General features: G+C 40.9%; 1 protein-coding gene across 3 annotated transcripts in view; it reads left to right on the top strand.

Moving 5' to 3' along the window:
• Positions 1-15,800, top strand: part of LOC308386161 (NACHT, LRR and PYD domains-containing protein 12-like) — a 39,988-nt gene extending 24,188 nt beyond the window's left edge. For all 3 annotated transcript variants that reach the window (XM_080865497.1, XM_080865496.1, XM_080865498.1), the window contains 5 exons: positions 2,799-2,969; positions 8,771-8,944; positions 10,869-11,042; positions 14,863-14,909; positions 15,058-15,800. In XM_080865497.1, the coding sequence (XP_080721623.1) occupies positions 2,799-2,969; positions 8,771-8,944; positions 10,869-11,042; positions 14,863-14,909; positions 15,058-15,596 (1,105 nt within the window). In that variant the 3' untranslated portion in view covers positions 15,597-15,800. The remainder of the gene's footprint in view (positions 1-2,798; positions 2,970-8,770; positions 8,945-10,868; positions 11,043-14,862; positions 14,910-15,057) is intronic.
• The last annotated feature ends 8,260 nt before the right edge of the window (positions 15,801-24,060 follow it).

Here is a 24,060-nt window from a genome sequence, read left to right on the forward strand (position 1 = left end):
GTTACAGTTTCAACTCCTGGATTAAACCATGAAATTCTCCCTGCTTTTGCTTTCTGTGAGATTTGGATGAACCCACAGTCACTATTTTTTCCTTTCTTGTTTAGAAACATCAGGACTAAGTCATTGTCTCTTGGTGTTGATTTTTTTCAAGTGGGTTATTTTGAGAAGGAATTTTCTGAAAAAAGAAAATATGTTTGTTGTGTATGTACACACAGCACACAACAAGTTCAGATCTAAAATGTGTACAATTTTATGTGCCTTTTTTCAATGTCGTCGGTATGCAATGGTATTTAATTTGTAAAAATTAAATCCTCCAAACCATCAACCTGTCTTTTAGACCCCATTCCTACAAAACTGCTCAAAGAAGTCCTGCCATTAATTAATTCTTCGATCTTAAATATGATCAACCTATCTCTAATAATCGGCTATGTACCACAGGCCTTCAAGCTGGCTGTAGTTAAACCTTTACTCAAAAAGCATCTCTAGACCCAGCAGTCTTAGCTAATTATAGGCCAATCTCCAACCTTTCATATCAAACATCCTTGAAAGAGTAGTTGTCAAACAGCTAACAGATCATCTGCAGAGGTTTATTTGAAGAGTTTCAGTCAGGTTTCAGAGCTCAGCACAGCACAGAAACAGCTTTAGTGAAGGTTACAAATGATCTTCTTATGGCCTCTGACAGTGGACTCATCTCTGTGCTTGTCCTGCTAGACCTCAGTGCAGCGTTCGATACTGTCGACCATAATATCCTATTAGAGCGATTAGAACATGCTGTAGGTATTACAGGTACTGTGCTGCAGTGGTTTGTATCATATCTATCTAATAGACTCCAATTTGTGCATGTAAATGGAGAGTCCTCTTCACACACTGAGGTTAATTATGGAGTTCCACAGGGTTCAGTGCTAGGACCAATTCTGTTTACATTATACATGCTTCCCCCTAGGCAGCATCATTAGAAGACATAGCATACATTTACACTGCTATGCAGATGACACCCAGCTCTATCTGTCCATGAAGCCAGATAACACACACCAATGAGTTAAACTGCAGGAATGTCTTAAAGACATAAAGACCTGGATGGCCGCTAACTTTCTGCTTCTTAATTCAGATCAAACTGAGGTTATTGTACTCGACCCTGAAAATCTTAGAAATATGGTATCTAAGCAGATTCTTACTCTGGATGGCATTACCTTGGCCTCCAGTAACGCTGTGAGGAACCTTGGAGTCATTTTTGACCAGGACATGTCCTTCAACGCTCATATTAAACAAATATGTAAGACTGCTTTCTTCCATTTGCGCAACATCTCTAAAATTAGAAATATCCTGTCTCAGAGTGACGCTGAAAAACTAGTTCATGCATTTATTACTTCCAGGCTGGACGACTGTAATTCATTATTATCAGGATGTCCTAAAAAACTCGCTGAAAAGCCTTCAGCTGATCCAAAATGCTGCAGCAAAAGTCCTGACAGGGACTAGAAAGAGAGAGCATATTTCTCCTGTTTTGGCTTCCTGTTAAATCCAGAATTCAAAATCCTGCTCCTCACATACAAGGTCTTAAATGATCAGGCCCCATCTTATCTTAATGACCTTGTAGTACCATATCACCCTATTAGAGCACTTCGCTCTCGCTCTGCAGGCCTACTTGTTGTTCCTAGAGTATTTAAAAGTAGAATGGGAGGCAGAGACTTCAGTTTTCAGGCCCCTCTTCTGTGGAACCAGCTTCCAGTTTGGATTCGGGAGACAGACACTATCTCTACTTTTAAGATTAGGCTTCAAACTTTCCTTTTTGCTAAAGCATATAGTTAGGGCTGGACCAGGTGACCCTGAATCCTCCCTTAGTTATGCTGCAATAGATGTAGGCTGCTGGGGGATTCCCATGATGCATTGAGTTTTTCCTTTCCAGTCACCTTTCTCACTCACTATGTGTTAACAGACCTCTCTGCATTGAATCATATCTGTTATTAACCTCTGTCTCTCTTCCACAGCATGTCTTTATCCTGTCTTCCTTCTCTCACCCCAACCGGTCGCAGCAGATGGCCCCGCCCCTCCCTGAGCCTGGTTCTGCTGGAGGTTTCTTCCTGTTAAAAGGGAGTTTTTCCTTCCCACTGTCGCCAAAGTGCTTGCTCATAGGGGGTCATATGATTGTTGGGTTTTTCTCTGTATCTATGAAGCGCCTTGAGGCGACTTTTGTTGTGATTTGGCGCTATATAAATAAAATTGAATTGAATTGAATTGAAAATGGAAAATGCTTCAATAACTTGCTGCTAATACATAACATTCCATCATATTTCCTCATAACCCTCTTTTTTCTGACCATTTGAATTTGCAATAAGGGATCCACAGAGTTTGGTGACAATAATGACGGTAGATGTTTGTGTGAAAGTGCTGGAAGCAAATGAGTGTGTGATGTTCTTTCAGTGTTGCCCTTTGTAGACGCTCCCTGAGCACTGGTCTCACAGCCAGCTGCACATAGAGACCAGTGTTGTTAGTCCAGGTCAGAAGATGACTTGTTGGAATGAAAATGAGCTTGTAGTTTGTCTGCTTTAATAATGTGACTGGAAAAAGGTGTTGGACTTCAAATATGTCCATTTCTTTCACACTTCACCTTTAAAAGTGAAGCCATGTGGTTCCTGGAAGGAAAAACACGACTTTTTCAAGTCTTTGTCCTGTTTTTATGAGAGTTTCCATTTTCTAAACTTCTACATTCTGAACCTTCTTCAGCTCTGAACAGATGATGAAACACTGAATGATTTCAAGCACTTTGTCTAATAAACTTACATCTTTCATTCTTCATACAGATTGAAGCGCTGTGGTTTGTCAGATATCAGCTTTCTGGGGTTAGCATTGAAGTCCAACCCCTCCCATTTGAAACAATTCGACTTGAGCTCCAATAACAACCTGCAGGATCCAGGAGTGAAGCATCTGTGTGGTTTCCTGGAGAGTCCAGGATGTGGACTTGAAACTCTGAGGTCAGTCAGCATGTTTTAGTTGTGCTGAGATGAATATGATGTGAAAGTTGTGCTGACACTAAACTGCAGACATCAGGCTGATATTATACTGATCCACACTGAGGATGTTCATGGTAAAGTCTGTTTTCTTCTTCTCTGGTTTGACTGTAGCAGAACAATGTTCACATTCAAACCTTCAAACAGTGATACTTAACCATTTCCCACATGTGCCCCTTCACAGCGTGCCTTCCGGCTTACCTTTTCTAATTCAGCAAAAGGATACCCTGATTAACTGTGTACCATTCAAAAATTTAAAATTCATATCTGACTCTCGTTTGAAGTTCAATACTCAAACAGCAGTCTGTGAAACACAAAAAGTTTGTAACAGGAATGACTGCACATTAATGGCTTTTAGTGGCTCCTAAACAAAAGAGAGATGGAGGATAAAGAAACGAGCCAGAGATAAAGCAGAAGAACTTTTTCTCCAGATAGGAGCTGTGTTTGCTGTTTATGTAGTGACCAAAAATACAAAATAAACAGAGGCCTTGATCCTACTCACACAAACTTCCAGTCAAAAGATCTTGCAGGAATGAAAAACAAACAAACAAAAATAAAATAAATCCATGCCAGATAATTACAATACCTCCAGGACATGCATGCAACTGTTTCCCTAAACGCTTCCTACCACTGCAACTAAATTGTCTTAGACAAAGCAAATCACGTCATCATAGGTGCTCAAGCTAGTCCTTGTTTAGGTGTTTTTTACCCTTTTGATCCCCTAGGTTCTAAAGACCTTCCTTTTACATTAAGAAGTTTGTCACTTGTTTTTCACTCATTTCTGCTCACAGTGCTTCTGTTTGGGCGGGTCTTCTTCCTGATGTTGCTGTCAGTCGAAACCGCTACACCTATCTCTACATCCGTCTTCTTCTGTTTGTCTACCACCACGATGTCCGGTTGGTTAGCCACCACCATTTTGTCCGTCTGTATTTGTAAGTCTCACAGGATCATGGCCCTGTCATTCTACACCACCCTTGGGGGCGTCTTCCCCTTTTGACCTCGGGACTTCCAGGCTGTATTCGGCACAAATGTTTCTGTACACTATGCCGGCCACTTGGTTATGGTGCTCCATGTATGCCCTGCCTTAAAGCATCTTGCACCTTGCTGTTATGTGCTGGATTGTCTCAGGGGCATCTTTACACAGCCTGCACCTGGGGTCTTACCTGTTGTAATAGACCTTCCTAGCAGCCTCTTCATTGTTCCCATTTGCCAGTGGGATTTCCAGGCATTTGTAGCTGTCCTCTACGTCTGCAATGTTGCTTTTGGTAATTCAATCCCCTCAGTTCTAACTACCTTCCTTCTTTTTCTTATCATCCGACTAAATTTCTCCAGTCTGAATGACATTCTGATGTCATTGCTGGATATCCTGGTGGTGTGGATCAGTGAATCGATGTCTCATTCACTCTTGGCATACAGCTTGGTGTCATCCATGTACAGGAGGTGGCTGACAAGTGCTCCCTTACGTAGTCGGTATTTGTAGCCAGTCTTGTTGGTGAGCTCACTCAAGTGGTTCATGCCTATGCAGAACAGCAGTGGGGACAAGGTCAAGGTAACTTTATTTATACCCATAGGCAAGGTAAATTCGCTTTACAGAAAAATGACAGCATTTGGCATCCCTTCAAAAACACACATACCTAAAGATATAAACCTCACTGTGGCACATATATAGTAATTTAATATTTCAAATCAAAAAAACAGTTCTTATTTAATTCAGTGACAGCAACAGGGACAAAGCTATTTTTATAACGCTTTGTCCTGCATCTTGGAAATAGAAACCTCCGTCCTGAGGAAAGACGCTGAAATTCATCCCTTAGAGGATGGGAACTATTTTTAAGGATTGATAAAGCCATCCTCTGTACCTGCTTGGAGCACAGGGAGGCTAAACAAGACTGTAGCTCACCTATTAGACGACTGGACCATCTCACTATCTGATTTAGAGTTTTTCTCTGTGACAGAGGTCTGACCGAACCATGCCACCAAACAAAAGGATAAACAGACTCAACAAAAGAACGAGAAAACAAAGTTAACATTTTTTGGTCAATGTGGAAATGAGCAAGTTTCCTAAGGCAATAAAGGTGCTGGTGACCCTTTTTACAAACTGATTTGCAATTTTGATCAAAGTTCAGTTTTTCATTGATTATGGTCCCAAGATATTTATATGATTGTACTTGCTCTATTTTCTGACCTTTAATTAAAGTGACTCCGTGCCCATTTTGTTGTTTCCTAAAATCAACAACCATGTCTTTTGTTTCAGATATGTTCAGCTGGAGATAAAACTCCACACACCACTGAACAAAGTCATCAATGACTGGACCGTGGTTAGTTTCACCCTCTTTCAGAAAGCTGACAATAACAGAGTCATCTGCATATTTAATAATGGCCCTGTTTTCATGTCTGCCCTGACACATGTTTGTATAGAGAGTGAATAATAAGGGCGATTTATTCTTTTTGTGACCTGTCAGTTAAATGATCTAAAATCCAGCCCACCAGGTTTTTCCTAATTTCAAACTGTTCTAAAAGTCTTTTAATTAAAATATGGGGCTGTATTGTATTAAAAGCCGAAGAAAAGTCAATGAAAAGAAGTCTTGCAAAAGTCCCTTTACTCTGTACATGTTTAAGAATCAGATTTAGTAAAGTCAAAAATGCGTCCTCCACTCCTCTATTGGGCCTGTATATAAACTGCATTGGATCGAGCTGATGTTCAGTCTCTTTCATAATCACATTTCTGATGATTTTTTTCAGACACTTTCATTACAACTGAGGTGAGGCAACAGGCCTGAAGTCGTTTAGAATTTTTGGACGACTAGATTTAGGGACAGGAACCACGACTGCTTCTTTGCAAAGAGAGGGCACATGTTGTGTTTGCAAGGATTTATTAAAAATAACCTGAAATATAAGACTGAGTTCTTCAGCACAAGATTTAATTAGGCGGCCACTAACATTATCAGGACCCTGGCTCTTGTTCACATTGACTGTATGAAAGGCATTTTTAACATCGCTGAGTTCAATGATAAAGTGCTGAGTATCTCTCAGTTTCTGTTTCAGTTCAGAAATATCCTCGCTAAAATCAGAAGAACTAAAACGAGCATAAAACATGTTTAAAGCATTTGCAAAATCTCTGTCTGAATTAAAACCATCTAAAATGATCTGACTGCTGCTCTGGGGATTTTGAAACCCTGCTACTGTTTTCATACAAGTCCAGGCAGACCCAAAACTTTTTGCAGAAAATTTTCTTTCAAGAAGGTTTTTGTAGCTCTGTTTTGCTTTCAAGATCTCGATTTTCAGTTCCTTGGTGGCTGTCTGAAAATCAGTAACAGCCCCTCTTTAAAGGCCTGTCTCTTTTTACTTAAACAGGATTTGACGCTTTTAGTGACCCACGGCTTATTGTTAGCGTAATCTTTAACACGCTTACGGGGTATAATCATGTCTTTACAAAATACTGCATAAGAGCTAGTAACATCCACCAAAGTGTCGAGATCATCTCCACAAGACTGAATAAAACCTTCCCAATCTGTACACTTAAAACATTCCTGCAAGGTAAGCACAGATTCTTCTGACCATATGTCAACATCCTTAGTCTTTGTCTTCTCTCGTTTTAAGACAGTTTTGTAGATGGGCAGAAGATGCACACAGTTATGGTCAGAAGATCCCAGAGGAGGAAGCGGGAGCGATTTATAAGCATTCTTCACCGATCCGTAACAAAGGTCCAACATTTTATCCCGTCTGGTAGGACAGGATACATATTGATACAGATTGCCCAAAGTTGATTTAAGGGAGACATGGTTAAAGTCCCCCATTATAAAGTTTGGTGCATCAGGAGAGAGCGCCTGCAGCTTCTGTACTACGTCTGAAATGATGCTGCAAGTGGAGGCGGGGTGAGCACTCAGGTGAATGTAAACTACGGTAACAAAAAGTTGTGGAAACTCACGAGGGAGATAAAAAGGGCGCAGTGACACGGATAGAAGTTCAACATCTGGTGTACAAATACACTCTCTAACAGTCACAGCGCTACAGTAACATTTGTTCACATACAAGCATACTCCCCCTCCTTGAGATTTCCCTGTTATCCGTGCATCCCAATCTCGGCGAAAGGGAGCTCAAAAACCGTCAATTGAAAAATCGGCATCCTGATCCAGCTCTGTCAGCCATGTCTCGGAAAAAGCCATTGCACAGCTGTCCCTGAAGTCTTTCTGGAACCTGACCTTTCCCTGGAGTTCATCCAGCTTGTTCCTAAGAGACTGAACATTTCCAAGGATAACAGACCGCAGGGGAAACCGACTGACCTTACCATCATACAGTAAGTTAAGTTGTAACAGTTCGTTGCGGGAGTAAACAATCCTCAGATGACTCACGGCCTCGCCCACATCATCGGAAACAAGCCAGCACAGTAGAAATCCAACCACAATGAAGAAAAAAGAATCCACGACGTTCTTACTGTTGTGGAGCCTGTGTCACTTTGTAAGAAAACTGTCACTTCCTTCAACCAAAACACATGCCATTGATAGAAACGAAAAGAAATGATAAGAACTTAAAAACTTAGGATACCAAGCTCTCACTCACTGCTGGTCGATGCGTGTGCATGCGCCTTGTCCTGACAGAGCATCTCCTTGATACATCCCACAATTGATGGGGACTTGCTCCTGGTGAAGGCATTCCAGGACCCAGGCATGGGACATTGAGTCATAGGCCTTCTTGTGATCAATTCAGGCAGTGCACGGGTTGATCAACCTGGTCTTGCAGTCTCAGCTGACTGTTCGATCTACTAGTAGCTGGTGTTTTGCGCCTCTGGTATTCTTCCCAATTCCTTTCTGTGCTCCACTCATGTTTTGACCTATGGTTCTGTTCATCTGTGTCTGTGGTTTAAAGTGACAGTGTTTAGAATCCAGTATTTGTAGTGAGTGTGTAATGGTGTGTGTAAAATGTCAACAGTTCAAAAGCCTGATAGCTTGTGGGTAGAAACTGTCTCTGTGTCTGCTAGTGCAGGTCTGAATGTTCCTAATCTGCCTGCCGGATGGCAGGAGCATGAAACGTCTGTGGCTGGGATCAGAGAGGATCTGCTGCGTCTTGCTCATGCAGCGGTGTCTACAGAGATCCTGCATAGCTGGCAATTCAGTCCTGGTGATGCACTGTGCTCTCACCACCCTCTGCAGAGCTATGTGGTCCGGAACATTACAGCTGCCATACCAGGTGGTGAAGCAGCCAGTCAGAAAAGTTTCAATGGTGCATCGATAGAAGTTTGTAAGTGTTCTGGGATTCATGCCGAATCTTCTCAGGTGCAGAAAGAAGAGCACCTGTCTTGCTGCTTTTGTGATCACACCAACATGGTGTGACCAACTCAGATCCTGACTGATGTTGATGCCCAGGAAGCTGAACCATCTGACTCTCTCCACCTCTGCTCCGTTGATTTGGATGGGGGTGTGGTCTCCTCTCTGCAGTCTCCTGTAATCCACAATGAGCTCCTTGGTTTTGCTGCCATTAAGCAGCAGGTTGTTGTCGCGGGACCATGATGTCAGGGCTCTCACCTCTGCCCTGTATGCTGTCCTGTCATGTGACGCATACAGGGCAAACCACAGTCACTACCCATTCCTTGACCATGAGGGCACAAAAAAGCAAAACACTGAAGATACATTTTAATATGGATTTGAACTTTTCTAAATTTAATTTTATATGAAGTGACTTCTAACATTACATCATTACATTTTTAACAAATTGAGTTTTGAACCTGGTTAAAGTAAGGACACATTTTATATTTTCTCCAATCACAGACTGGCTGATTGTCGTCTGTCAGAAACTCACTGTGAAGTTGTGGTCTCAGCACTGAAGTCCAAGTCCTCCCATCTGAAAGAGCTGGACATGAGTTACAATGATCTGCAGGATTCGGGAGTGAAGCTTCTGTGTGCTGTACTGGAGAGTCCAAACTGTCGACTGGAGACTCTGAGGTGTGTTCACTGACTGCAGCTGTTGTTGTGTCTTTCCAAATGACAACAAACTATTGTTGAATTCAAAATCCTGCTCCTCACATACAAGGTCTTAAATAATCAGGCCCCATCTTATCTTAATGACCTTATAGTACCATATCACCCTATTAGAGCACTTCGCTCTCGCTCTGCAGGCCTACTTGTTGTTCCTAGAGTATTTAAAAGTAGAATGGGAGGCAGAGCCTTCAGTTTTCAGGCCCCTCTTCTGTGGAACCAGCTTCCAGTTTGGATTCAGGAGACAGACACTATCTCTACTTTCAAGATTAGGCTTCAAACTTTCCTTTTTGCTAAAGCATATAGTTAGGGCTGGACCAGGTGACCCTGAATCCTCCCTTAGTTATACTGGAATAGGTGACCACTGGGGGATTCCCATGATGCACTGGGTGTTTCTTCTACACTCAATCTCTGCACTGAATCATACTTGTTAATAATCTCTGACTCTATTCCACAGCATGTCTTTCATCCTGTTTTTCTTCTCTCATCCCAGCCGGTCGCGGCAGATGGCCACCTCTCTGAGCTCCCTGAGCTCCCTGAGCCTGGTACTGCCAGAGGTTTCTTCCTGTTAAAAGGGAGTTTTTCCTTCCCGCTAAAGTGCTTGCTCATAGATAAAATTGAATTGAATTGAGTTCTACAGGGTTTGGCACTGGAACCAATAAATCAAATGCATCCCAACAGCATTTTCAGGACTTCATTTGTTCCACATTTTGGGCTTTTTTGAGGTGAAAAATGAATTGTATAAATTTTGGAATAAGGCTATAACAAGACAAAACTGGAACAAGTGAGTACTGGGAATACTTTCTCGATGCACCATTCCTCCATTAGCTAGTAGTATTAGAAAATACACATATAGTTTTTATTTGAATCATTTATGATTTGAAATCCATCTACTCTAGGATTGATGCTAAAAAAGAGAGTTCAGGCATTCCTTCTTTATTATAGCCTTAGCGAGATGTCTTCAGATAATCCAAAATGCCGCTGTGAAAGTATTAACAGGGACCAGAGAGAGGGACCATATTTCCCTAATATTCACTTCACTGGCTCCCTGTTAAATCCAGAATTAAACTAAACTAAATTCGTAATGTCACATATAAATTTATCAGGTCCATCATAAAGACCTCTTTATATCATTGTACCATATTATCCTAACAGAGCATTTCATTCTCAGACTGCTTGCTTAAGGCTATTGGGGAAAAAAATCATGAATTCACAAAGTGTTTAGGTGCAAATTTGCTATGTAAAGTATATACAGACCAAAACTGTTTGTCTACTCGTCCTCAAAAACACAGTGCAAAAAAAAAAAATGTTATTCTGGATTCATCCAATCTTAACAAGAAGGCAACAGCATGGAGAATTCTGTGCTCATGCTTATTGTTCTTATTTAAAAGTAGAATAGGAGGCAGAGCTTTAGGAGCTTGGAAAGAAAGCACCTGGACTGCTGTGAGTCTGCACTGAAAATTTCTTTCTTGTCACTCAATTTAAAAAAAAAATTTATTTAAATACCACTACTGCATGTCATTAACTTTTGCTTACTTTCTCTTGTGGTTAGTTTTTCTCCTTGTCTCCTTTTCCCTCACTCATCGCCCTAAACCAATTGCAGTAGATTGCTAACCCTTCCTGACCTTTGTCTTTTTAGAGGTCTCTTCCTGTTAAAACTGCTTTTCTTTCTTTCTTGCTCATAGGGGATTTTCTGTAATATTGCAATGTCTTATCTTAACTAACTTGAGTTGAGTGGTGTCACCTGTTGATAATTGCCACTTTATAAATATAAATGCAGATTAACTGAATGGAAATATGGCATAGTCTTTGGAAAAAAAAGAAGAAGAAGAAATCATCATATTAAAACAGACCTTCAGTAAAGTGTTAACAGATGGATTTTCTTTTGTAGTCTGTCAGGCTGTCTAATCACAGAGGAAGGCTGTACTTCTCTGGCTGCAGCTCTGAACTCCAACCCCTCCCATCTGAGAGAGCTGGACCTAAGCTACAATCATCCAGGAGACTCAGGAATGAAGCTGCTGTTGGCTGGACAGAAGGATTCGCACTGGAGACTGGACACTCTCAGGTATGGAGAGAATGTCTGATAAAGGAGGAAACATGTTCTGTGTCTATCACTCAGTTGAATAATCTATTATTCAGTAATCCTTGTTTCTTCTTCTTGTTATAATAATAATAATAATAATAATAATAATAATAATACATTTTATTCGAAAGTGCCTTTCAGAACACTCAAGGACACTGTACACAGCAGAATAATAAAAGCAACATAAAAGCAAGCAGTTTACATAATCATAAAAGGATAAGACATAAAACAAATTTAAAATAGCAGAGTGGAGAGGTTATGTGGGATAAGCTATTTTGAACAAGTGAGATTTGAGTTATAAAGAGAGAGAAGGAAATGATATTTCTTGAATCAGAAGGTCGGGAATTCCAGAGTCGGGGAGCAGAGCAGCTGAAAGCCCTGCTCCCCATGGTGGCAAGACTGGGGGAGGGGACGGAGAGAGAAAGAGAAGAAGAAGATCTAAGACACTGAGATGGGGCAGTGATCTGAGCCAGATCAGAGAGATATGGAGGAGAGAGAAGATGAATAGCCTTAAATGTGTAGAAGAGTATTTTGAAATTGATAAGATATTTGACAGGGAGCCAATGAAGCTGCTGCAGGACAGGAGTGATGTGATGGATAGAAGGGGTCCTGGTGATAGTACGGGCAGCAGAGTTCTGGACGGGTTGTGGATGGATTTTTGAGTAATGAATTAAAGTAATGGAGTCGGGAAGTAACAAGGCTGTGAACAAAGATGGCATGGTATGTGGGGTGAGAAAAGGACAGAGATGATTAATGTTGCACAATTGAAAATATGCAGACCGAGAGACATTATTAATGCGGGAATTAAAAGATAGAGTACTGTCGAAGATGACGCCCAAACTTTTTACAGCGGAAGAAACGGAGACCGGCAAGTTATTGATAGTAATAGAGAAACTGTTGGCTCTGGATAATGTTGATTTAGTGCCTACCAAGAGAAGCTCGGATTTGTTACTATTGAGTTTGAGAAAATTGGAAGAGAACCATGAATTTAGTTCGGCTAAGTAGAGGGTAAGGGAGGATGGGGGGAGAGCAGAATCAGGTTTAGTGGACAGATACAGCTGCGTGTCACCAGCATAACAGTGAAACTGTATATTATATTTACGAAAAATGTGTCCAAGCAGAAGAAGTTAGATAATGAAAAGAGGGGCCCCAGGACAGATCCCTGGGGCACGCCAGTGACCAGAGGAAAGGGCTGAGAAGTAAAAGATTTGAGTCGAATAAACTGAGTGTGATCAGAAGGGAATGAGAAATAGTGTCGAAAGCAGCAGTCAGATCGAGGAGAATATGAATGGAAAGTAAAGTCAGTTGCCATAAGAAGTTCATAAAAGTTCACTTTTATGAACTTTAAAGACCATTACCATACCATACCAACTTTATTTCTAAAGCACTTTAACATAAAACCAGAGTTTCACAAAGTGCTGTACATGTTAATAGCATACGTAAAGAAAATTAAAATGAGATACGATAAAATAAATAGATACAATAAATTGAAACATGTTAAAACAAATTGAGTCAACCCCTCTAATCAATGCCAAAGGCTTCAGCGAATAAATATGTTTTAAGAAGACTTTTAAATTCGGAGAGAGAAGAGGCCTGCCTAACATGCAAGGGCAGATCATTCCACAACTTTGGAGCAACTACAGCAAAAGCACGATCACCTTTAAGTTTATACTTAGTTTTCGGTACCTTAAGGAGTTGCTGATTGGCGGACCTAAGGGAACAGGCAGGTGTATATGGTTGTAGTAGCTCCGAGAGGTAGGGGGGGGCCAGGCCATTAAGAGATTTAAAAGCAAATAAGAGAATTTTAAAAACAATCCTAAAATGTACAGGTAGCCAGTGGAGTGAAATTAAAATAGGGGTAATGTGCTCAAACTTTTTTGTTCCAGTTAAAAGACGTGCTGCAGCATTTTGCACAACCTGCAGGCGCCTAATGGACGCATCACTAACCCCAAAATAAAGTGCGTTACAATAATCCAGCCTAGAAGTAACAAAGGCATGGATTACTGTCTCAAAATGCTGTTTCGATAAGATGGGTTTTATTTTGGCTAATTCCCTCAAATGAAAAAAGCTAGATCTTACAACAGCTCTGACCTGGCTTTCAAGTTTAAGATTTGCCTCTATTTTAACTCCCAGATTAGTGATGACTGGTTTAACATACTGTGCCAGTGAACCAAGATCTATAATAGTGGCCTCAGAAGCGCCACCAAAAACCATCACTTCTGTTTTCTGTTCATTAAAATGTAAAAAGTTCAAAGCCATCCAAGTCCTTATTTCATCAAGGCATCTGAGCAGCGGGTCTACTGAGAAGCCATTTATCTTTTTAAGTGGGAAATAAATCTGGGAGTCATCGGCGTAGCAGTGGAAAGAAATCCCATGTTTCCTGAAAATAGACCCAAGGGGTAGGAGATCTAGAGAGAAAAGAAGCGGGCCTAAAACTGAACCCTGTGGGACCCCACATTGAAGAGAAGCAGCAGAGGATACAAACTCCCCCAGTTTCACAGAGAAAGTTCGCTCTGCCAAATAGGATCTGAGCCACTGCAGTGCGGCACTCCGCATACCCACCAACTGCTCTAAACGGGAAATTAAAATATTATGATCCACTGTATCAAAAGCAGCAGTTAAATCTAACAGCACAATAATAACACAGTCACCTGAGTCATTTGCCAAAAACACATCATTAAAAACTCTTAAAAGGGCAGATTCAGTACTATGTAAAGCTTTAAAACCAGATTGGAAAACTTCTAAAATACCGTGTTCTTCTAGGAAGGACATTAATTGCTTGTAAACTACCTTTTCAAGAATCTTTGAGATAAAAGGCAGTTTGGAAATAGGTCTGTAATTCGCAATAATATCAGGATCAAGAGCAGGTTTCTTGAGTAGAGGCTGAATCACTGCATGAATTACGAATGTTTGCCCAGTTAGATCAATGATAGACTTAGTTACATGTGACAATATTAAACTTGTTTGGCAGCCCTTAGATAATCCTGCTCATATTTCTTATTATTCACTTACATTGATAAATTCAAGTGTTCCTAAACCTGCTTCCTGTAACACATTCAAATATTTGTATTTGTGTTTTTGTTAATCCCAGAGCCCCGTAAGTGAAGGTTCAGAATGCCGTATCATCACATGATTTGTGTAGATTTCAGATAGTTCCTAAAGTGCTTAGCTTTAGTTAAGATTCAGTCTGAGGATTTAGGTCTTACCGCAAAATCTTCAGGCTCGTCAATCCTCCTATGGCCTCTCCTTTGGAAAAAACTGCTGATCTTAAACTGGACACAAAACACTACACACATGAAGGCTAATTTAAATCATGCTCTCAAAAACTGACATACTGTATTTGTAACTCTGTCTGTGAAAGTGGATTGGAGAAATATGTGCTTAAAGTTATGTTTTGAGAACATGGGATCTTTTGCAAGTACATAACGTTGAATCACTGGGATAGTTGGTTGTGGTGGCCAATAGACTTACATTCGTTTATGTTAGCACATTAGTGACAGAATAAGTAACTCAGTGGAATGCAAGGGGCCTAAAACTAAAAAAATCAGTGTATCAGTGTTTTGTGCTGCCCCTGGCTGTAACATTGACTTATATGTTAAAACCAAGGATATACTGTCCACATATAAAATATGAAAACTACAGATCAAAATCATCAGCAGTTTGATCCATTTATCGATTGAAGTGTATTTGTAAAGATGTTGGACTGCTTCTTTATCAGTGTGTAACAGTGTGTGTGTGAGAGCCATGTAATGTCCATGTGTGCATGCTGACTGTGCTGCTCTGACCCCCCTCCTCCTTTCAGGGTGGAGCCTGCTGGAGTCCGATGGTTGAGACCAGGTCTGAGGAAGTGTAAGTGTGTTTTTAATGGGATTCATGAAAACAAAGCAGCACACATTCAACCATCTTCATCATGTCAGGAGTCATCATCAAAGTGTCAATCAATGAACAGATGATGGATCAATAACTGCAGCTGGATTGTGTTTGTTCTCTCCATCAGATTCCTGTCAACTCACAATCGACACAAACACAGTGAACACAAAGCTCCAACTGTCTGACAACAACAGGAAGGTGACACGTGTGGAGGAGGATCAGTCATATCCTGATCATCCAGACAGATTTGATGTTCGTCCTCAGCTGCTGTGTAGCAATAGTTTGACTGATCGCTGTTACTGGGAGGTTGAGTGGAGAGGAGAAGTTGAGATATCGGTGAGTTACAGAGGAATCAGAAGGAAAGGAGACGGTGATGACTGTTGGCTTGGACTGAATGATCAGTCCTGGAATCTGTACTGCTCTGATCGTGGTCCGGATTCTGTCTGGCACAATAACAAAGAAACAACCATATCCTCCTCCTCCTCCTCCTCCTCCTCTGTCTCTAACAGAGCAGCAGTGTATGTGGACTGTCCTGCTGGCACTCTGTCCTTCTACAGAGTCTCCTCTGACACTCTGATCCACCTCCACACCTTCAACACCACATTCACTGAAACTCTTTACCCTGGATTTGGGTTTAGATCAGGTTCCTCAGTGTCCCTGTGCTGAGTTGAGTGTAAAGTGTGTTAGAGAAACACTCTGACTGTTGAACAGATAGTTAAGTCTGTACATGTCTGTCTCTTGTTTTCAGATTCATGGAATGATTCAGTTGATCTTTTAAACTGTTCTAAATGATTCCTTGTAATCATCTTAGCTTTTTCAACCCTTTAAAAATGAAGAAGCTATTATTATTCCAGGATCCACATATTGTTTTTCTGGCTTTGTCATAAAATATAATCTAAAATATTAAAGATATTCATTATTGCTCATGTTTTTGTAATTTTATTTATTCATTTATTTATTTATTTAGGACAGTGCATGTTAATGAACATAAATGTAAAAAAAAAAAAATTACATGAATGTAAACATACCAGATTATAGCCAAAGGCTAATTTCCATCTGTTGTCCTTAAACATAAAAAAATTGACATAATAATTCATAAAAATTCATCATTCATTCATAATAAAAACTCCATCACCAAACTTACACATACACACCATTCTGTTCCCAAATAAAACATTAAAACTATACAACTCATACATGATCACACACTTGATTTGTCCATAACCAGTTTTTAACCTTTGCCTTAAACAAGTTGAATGCCGAGCTTTCTCTAATGGGTTGAGGAAGACTGTTCCACAGATGGCCTCCCTTGACAGAGAGGACGTTCTGCCCAAATGCTGTCCGTCTGTGGGGTATAAACAAGTCTCCTCGGATTGTAGCTCAAGTGGTCCTGTCTGAGCTTTCTTTATGCCTAATGAACTGCTTTAGTGGTGGTGGAGCAAGGGAGTGTAAGACTTTATATGTTAAACTCACTCTTTTAAGTTTCACTAAGTTATTGAAGTTCAGTAATTTATGTTTTTTTAACACATGACAGTGGTGGTGGGAAGTCGGTTTTTTGTCAAGTAGTTTTAAACTTCTTTTATAAATGTTTTCAATAGTTTTACAGTGGGGCAAAAAAGTATTTGGTCAGCCACCGATTGTGCAAGTTCCCCCACTTAAAATGATGACAGAGGTCAGTAATTTGCACCAGAGGTACACTTCAACTGTGAGAGACAGAATGTGAAAAAAAAATCCATGAATCCACATGGTAGGATTTGTAAAGAATTTATTCGTAAATCAGGGTGGAAAATAAGTATTTGGTCACCTCAAACAAGGAAAATCTCTGGCTCTCACAGACCTGTGACGTCTTCTGTAAGAAGCTTTTCTGTCCCCCACTCGTTACCTGTATGAATGGCACCTGTTTGAACTCATCATCTGTATAAAAGACACCTGTCCACAGCCTCAAACAGTCAGACTCCAAACTCCGCCATGGCCAAGACCAAAGAGCTTTCGAAGGACACCAGGAAAAGTATTGTAGACCTGCACCAGACTGGGAAGAGGGAATCTACAATAGGCAAGCAGCTTGGTGTGAAAAAATCAACTGTGGGAGCAATCATCAGAAAATGGAAGACATACAAGACCACTGATAATCTCCCACGATCTGGGGCTCCACGCAAGATCTCATCCCGTGGGGTCAAAATGATCATGAGAACGGTGAGCAAAGATCCCAGAACCACACGGGGGGACCTGGTGAATGACCTGCAGAGAGCTGGGACCAAAGTAACAAAGGTCACCATCAGTAACACACTACAACGGCAGGGAATCAAATCCCGCAGTGCCAGACGTGTTCCGCTGCTGAAGCCAGTGCATGTCCAGGCCCGTCTGAAGTTTGCCAGAGAGCACATGGATGATACAGCAGAGGATTGGGAGAATGTCATGTGGTCAGATGAAACCAAAGTAGAACTTTTTGGTATAAACTCAACTCGTCGTGTTTGGAGGACGAAGAATACTGAGTTGCGTCCCAAGAACACCATACCTACTGTGAAGCATGGGGGTGGAAACATCATGCTATGGGGCTGTTTTTCTGCCAAGGGGACAGGACGACTGATCCGTGTTAAGGACAGAATGAATGGGGCCATGTATCGTGAGATTTTGAGCCAAAACCTCCTTCCATCAGTGAGAACTTTGAAGATGAAACGAGGCTGGGTCTTCCAACATGACAATGATCCAAAACACACCGCCCGGGCAACAAAGGAGTGGCTCCGTAAGAAGCATTTGAAAGTCCTGGAGTGGCCTAGCCAGTCTCCAGACCTCAACCCCATAGAAAATCTGTGGCGGGAGTTGAAAGTCCGTGTTGCTCGGCGACAGCCCCAAAACATCACTGCTCTCGAGAAGATCTGCATGGAGGAATGGGCCAAAATACCAGCTACTGTGTGTGCAAACCTGGTAAAGACCTATAGTAAACGTTTGACCTCTGTTATTGCCAACAAAGGTTATGTTACAAAGTATTGAGTTGTATTTTTGTTATTGACCAAATACTTATTTTCCACCCTGATTTACGAATAAATTCTTTACAAATCCTACCATGTGGATTCATGGATATTTTTTTCACATTCTGTCTCTCACAGTTGAAGTGTACCTCTGGTGCAAATTACTGACCTCTGTCATCATTTTAGGTGGGGGAACTTGCACAATCGGTGGCTGACTAAATACTTTTTTGCCCCACTGTAAGTGTTGTTGGACAAGCAAGTGACCAGGACGTCAAACAATAGTCCATATGAGAGATGATCATTGAGTAAAAATAAGTTTTTGTAACATTCATATTTAAATTATTACGTATATGATTAAAATTTCGATTATTAAATTTAAGTACCTGGGACACTTTATTTATGTGACTCTTGAAGGATAATGTTGGGTCTAAAATGACCCCAAGATATTTAAATTCTGGAGCTAATTCAAGCTCTGCTCCATCCAGGAATATGTTTGACTGCTTCAAGTTTAAGGGGCGTTTTGAAAAATACATACCGACAGTTTTTGAGGTGTTCAACATTAGGCATGAGTCCTCCAGCCAGCTATGCATTAATGCTAAAGCAGCTGTAAGATCTTTTGCCACCTGCTAGACACTATTTGCTTGCGTATATATAACTGCATCATCCGCATACATTTGAGCAAATATATTTGGACAGACTTCAGGTAAGTTATTGATAAAAAGAGAGAACAATAAGGGCCCAAGAACAGATCCTTGAGGAACCCCTGTATCACAGTCTAAATATGGAGATTTAACCCCATCCAACACCACACACTGTTTCCTGTGTGAGAGATATGAGGCAAACCACTGAAGAGCCTGACTGGAGATATTAAACTGAGTCAATCTGGACAACAATATATGATGGTTTACAGAGTCGAAAGCCTTCTTCAGATCTAAAAATACAGCTCCAACACAGGGACTCTTGTCCAGCAAGCTTTTCAAGTTCTCCACTAACATACACAGGGCAGTATCTGTGGAGTGATGTGCCCGAAAGTCTAACTGCAATGGATGTAATGAGGGTTGGGTGTTTTCTAGGTGAGCAGTGAGGAGTTTAACCACCCACTTCTCAGCTATTTTAGATACGACCGGGAGTATGCTTATGGGGCGACAATTAGCCATGTCAGTCTTCACACCTGCTTTGAAAATTGGTGTAACTGCAGCAATTTTCCAATCTGTTGGAACAATGGAGTGTTCGAATGACATATTCAAAACATGAGTTGTTGGACGTACAAGCAAATCCATATGTTCCTTTAGGAAGTTTGTGTTAATACCATATACATCAAGTGCTTTTGATTGTTTTAAACCTGTAATTAGTTTAGCAACTTCAGTGTCTGAAATATGAGTGATGGTGAACAAATTTTGACCAACATCATTCACATTATCAGAGCATACGACTGAGTCAAAGCTCTGACTGATCTCCTTAACCGATGAAATAAAGAAAGTGTTTAAGTTACTGGCAATAGATAGAGGCTCTCTAACAATAGAGTTATTTACATAAAGTTCAATTGTATTTTTACTTTTGTTTGAATGACGGCCTAGTAATTTATTTAAGTGTTGCCAGATCTTTACCATTACCTTTGGCTCTTTCAATTATATTTATAAAAATTTTTGCTTTGGCCTGTCTCAAACTTCTTGTTACTTTGTTCCGCATTGAAGTAAATCTCTGTCTGTCCAGAGTTAGACCTGTTTTCAGGAACTGCTTTAGTAATTGATCTCTTGTTTTCATTAAATTCTTGCACTCTTTGTTTAACCAGGGCAAATTAGATGTTGTCTTTATTTTTTGTCGACCTCTAATGGAGTATGAAGTGACTGCTGCAGAATTGTGGATCGATCATCACTACTCAATAAAGGCTCCCAGTTAGCTGATGCTAATGCTTCTTCTACATTTTGTCGCTGACTTCTTGGTATGAATTCATAAAAGGATCTCCTATTAGATGAACTTTGAAAGTCATTCTTAACCCGTGATTTTAAAAGTTTTCTAGAAAATAATATAAAATTGTGGTCTGAAATACCAGTGATAAAATTATAAGATTTAATAATTCGCTCGGGCTTATTACAGAAAACCAGATCTATTTTAGTTTTAGAGTGTCTTGTTATTCTTGTGGGTTGTTCAATGTGTTGAGTAAAGTTCAAAGTCTCCATTATGTCCTTGAGTGTTTTTCTGTCCTTTTCACAGTCCCAGTTGACATTAAAATCTCCCATTACAATTATTTCATTAGACTTATTATTTATAGCATGATATTTAAGTAATATCTGTAGTTGTTCATAAAAAATATTCTTTGCGGAAGGAGGGCAATATAAACAGATCAACGTAAATGACATTTCTGGGGAAAGAGTGATTTTAACAGAAATATGTTCTATTTCGACATCTATTGGTGAACTAAGTAAAGAGCAATCCAGGTGTTTCTTTACATGCACAAGTATTCCTCCTCCTCTTGTTTCAATTCTATCCCTTCTGAATACTGTGTACTCTGGAAAGACAACTGCAGACTCAGGAGAAGAACTTGTGAGCCAAGATTCAGAGATACCCAAAATAGAAATATTGGAATTGCTTAGAATATGTTCCAGTTGCTCATGCTTTGGTAACATACTGCGAATGTTAATGTGTCCACATAGAAGCCCCTTTGGTTTATTTTTAGTGTCCCAGATTACTTTAGCCTGATTAAATGTCTTGCAGATCTTTGTTCCTGTCATGGTCCTGCGTCCATGACTCAGTGATTTTGTGTTTGTGTTCTTTATTGTTATTATTCTCATTATTATTCGTGGGCTGTTTTGGGATGGTTTGTCTTTTGGGATTTTAGATACTGGGTTCTGGGTTTGTGCTCCCTCTATTGGTCCCTGGTGTTAGTGTTCCCCTGTCTCGTCAGGTTAATCAGGTCCAGCTGTGTCTCCCACCTGTGTGTGATTTCCCAGTGTCTCTCTGTGTACTTATGGTGTGTGCTTGCCTCTGTTCCTCGTCGCGTCGTCTGTGTTCATACTCTGTGAAATCCCCTGCGTGCTCTCCCTTCAATGTTCCGGTTTGCTACTCCTTGGTGTAGTTTCTCCCAGTTTAGTTCATCCTTAGTTCTGTTTTGCCATCTCCACTTTATGTTTGGTATTGTTAATAAATCGCCGTCACGTCTGAGTAAGTGCTGCATTTGAGTTCTCCTTTCCACTCTTCACACGGCCACTGACCCGAGCCGTGACAGTTCCTCTGTAAATTTTAATAGCAGGATTTCTTGTCCTTTTGTTGACAATACTATGAGAATTTAATGATGAGCCAACCATCCCTTTAACGTTAACTAGTAATGACTTCATGAACTTCTTCACAAATAACATTTTTATCATTAGAGAAAAAATTACCAATAATCATCCCACAGATGTAATATTATCTACAGCTACTCTTAGTACCATTGATGTTAAGTTAGACTCTTTTTCTCTAATTGATCTTTCTGAGTTAACTTCTATAATTACTTCCTCCAAACCATCAATGTGTCTTTTAGACCCCATTCCTACAAAACTGCTCAAAGAAGTCCTGCCATTAATTAATTCTTCGATCTTAAATATGATCAACCTATCTCTAATAATCAGCTATGTACCACAGGCCTTCAAGCTAGCTGTAGTTAAACCTTTACTCAAAAAGCATCTCTAGACCCAGCAGTCTTAGCTAATTATAGGCCAATCTCCAACCTTCCTTTCATATCAAACATCCTTGAAAGAGTAGTTGTCAAACAGCTAACAGATCATCTGCAGAGGCTTATTTGAAGAGTTTCAGTCAGGTTTCAGAGCTCATCACAGCACAGAAACAGCTTTAGTGAAGGTTACAAATGATCTTCTTATGGCCTCTGACAGTGGACTCATCTCTGTGCTTGTCCTGCTAGACCTCAGTGCAGCGTTTGATACTGTCGACCATAATATCCTATTAGAGCGATTAGAACATGCTGTAGGTATTACAGGTACTGTGCTGCAGTGGTTTGTATCATATCTATCTAATAGACTCCAGTTTGTGCATGTAAATGGAGAGTCCTCTTCACACACTGAGGTCAGTTATGGAGTTCCACAGGGTTCAGTGCTAGGACCAATTCTGTTTACATTATACATGCTTCCCTTAGGCAGCATCATTAGAAGACATAGCATACATTTACACTGCTATGCCGATGACACCCAGCTCTATCTGTCTATGAAGCCAGATAACACACACCAATGAGTTAAACTGCAGGAATGTCTTAAAGACATAAAGACCTGGATGGCCGCTAACTTTCTGCTTCTTAATTCAGATCAAACTGAGGTTATTGTACTCGGCCCTGAAAAGCCTAGAAATATGGTATCTAAGCAGATTCTTATTCTGGATGGCATTACCTTGGCCTCCAGTAACGCTGTGAGGAACCTTGGAGTCATTTTTGACCAGGACATGTCCTTCAATGCACATATTAAACAAATATGTAAGACTGCTTTCTTCCATTTGTGCAACATCTCTAAAATTAGGAATATCCTGTCTCAGAGTGACGCTGAAAAACTAGTTCATGCATTTATTACTTCCAGGCTGGACGACTGTAATTCATTATTATCAGGAAGTCCTAAAAACTCACTGAAAAGCCTTCAGCTGATCCAAAATGCTGCAGCAAGAGTCCTGACAGGGACTAGAAAGAGAGAGCAGATTTCTCCTGTTTTGCCTTCCCTTCACTGGCTTCCTGTTAAATCCAGAATTGAATTCAAAATCCTGCTCCTCACATACAAGGTCTTAAATAATCAGGCCCCATCTTATCTTAATGACCGTGTAGTACCATATCACCCTATTAGAGCGCTCCGCTCTTGCTCTGCAGGCCTACTTGTTGTTCCTAGAGTATTTAAAAGTAGAATGGGAGGCAGAGCCTTCAGTTTTCAGGCCCCTCTTCTGTGGAACCAGCTTCCAGTTTGGATTCAGGAGACAGACACTATCTCTACTTTTAAGATTAGGCTTCAAACTTTCCTTTTTGCTAAAGCATATAGTTAGGGCTGGACCAGGTGACCCTGAATCCTCCCTTAGTTATGCTGCAATAGACGTAAGCTGCCGGGGGATTCCCATGATGCATTGAGTTTTTCCTTTCCAGTCACCTTTCTCACTCACTATGTGTTAATAGACCGCTCTGCATTGAATCATATCTGTTATTAACCTCTGTCTCTCTTCCACAGCATGTCTTTTATCCTGTCTTCCTTCTCTCACCCCAACCGGTCGCAGCAGATGGCCCCGCCCCTCCCTGAGCCTGGTTCTGCTGGAGGTTTCTTCCTGTTAAAAGGGAGTTTTTCCTTCCCACTGTTGCCAAAGTGCTTGCTCATAGGGGGTCATATGATTGTTGGGTTTTTCTCTGTATGTATGAAGCGCCTTCAGGCGACTTATGTTGTGATTTGGCGCTATATAAATAAAATTGAATTGAATTGAATTGAATTCTGTTTACTTTGACATGATTGTGATAAAACATAAAGACAGGAAATGCAGCAAGAAGCCAAACAGACATCCCGCTGCAGTAAAATGATTCTAAGTTGGTAGATCTGCACTGAGAGCAGATTTCATGAACGCATGAACTGAGGTGATGTTTGACGTCTCGGTGCTGCAGGACTCCATCACAGAGGAGGTGGTGGAGCTGCTCGCTCCTTACCTCCACATGGACGACTACAACATGGAGACGGCCAAGAGGATCTGTGGGAACGTGGCGGGGCTCTGCTCCTGGACTCAGGCCATGGTCGACTTCTTCAGCATCAACAAGGAGGTTCTTCCTCTGAAGGTGAACGCAGAGCTGTCAGTATCCATGAGAGCAGGAGCCAGCCTGACACAGGCGCTCATTATAGTGTGTGTGTGTGCGTGTGTGTGTGTGTGTGTGTGTGTGTGTGTGTGTGTGTGTGTGTGTGTGTGTGTGTGTGTGTGTGTGTGCGTGCGCGCAGGCTAACCTGGCCATGCAGGAGGCCCGTCTGCTGGTGGCTCAGGCTGAACTCACTAAGGCTCAGGAACAGCTGGATGCTAAACAGCTGGAGCTGGACGCGGTGCAGGTAAAGTGTGTTTGTGTTCCCGCTCTCAGACTGTCGTCTTTAATAAAGACTGAACTGAAGTCAGTCAAATCTCTAATCATGAGGCAGTTTCCTGTTTCACTGTCACTGCAGGTTTTCGAC

This window comes from Rhamphochromis sp. 'chilingali', assembly GCF_963969265.1.
Source record: "Rhamphochromis sp. 'chilingali' genome assembly, chromosome: 18".
In the NCBI taxonomy this organism is placed as follows: Eukaryota; Metazoa; Chordata; class Actinopteri; order Cichliformes; family Cichlidae; genus Rhamphochromis; species Rhamphochromis sp. 'chilingali'.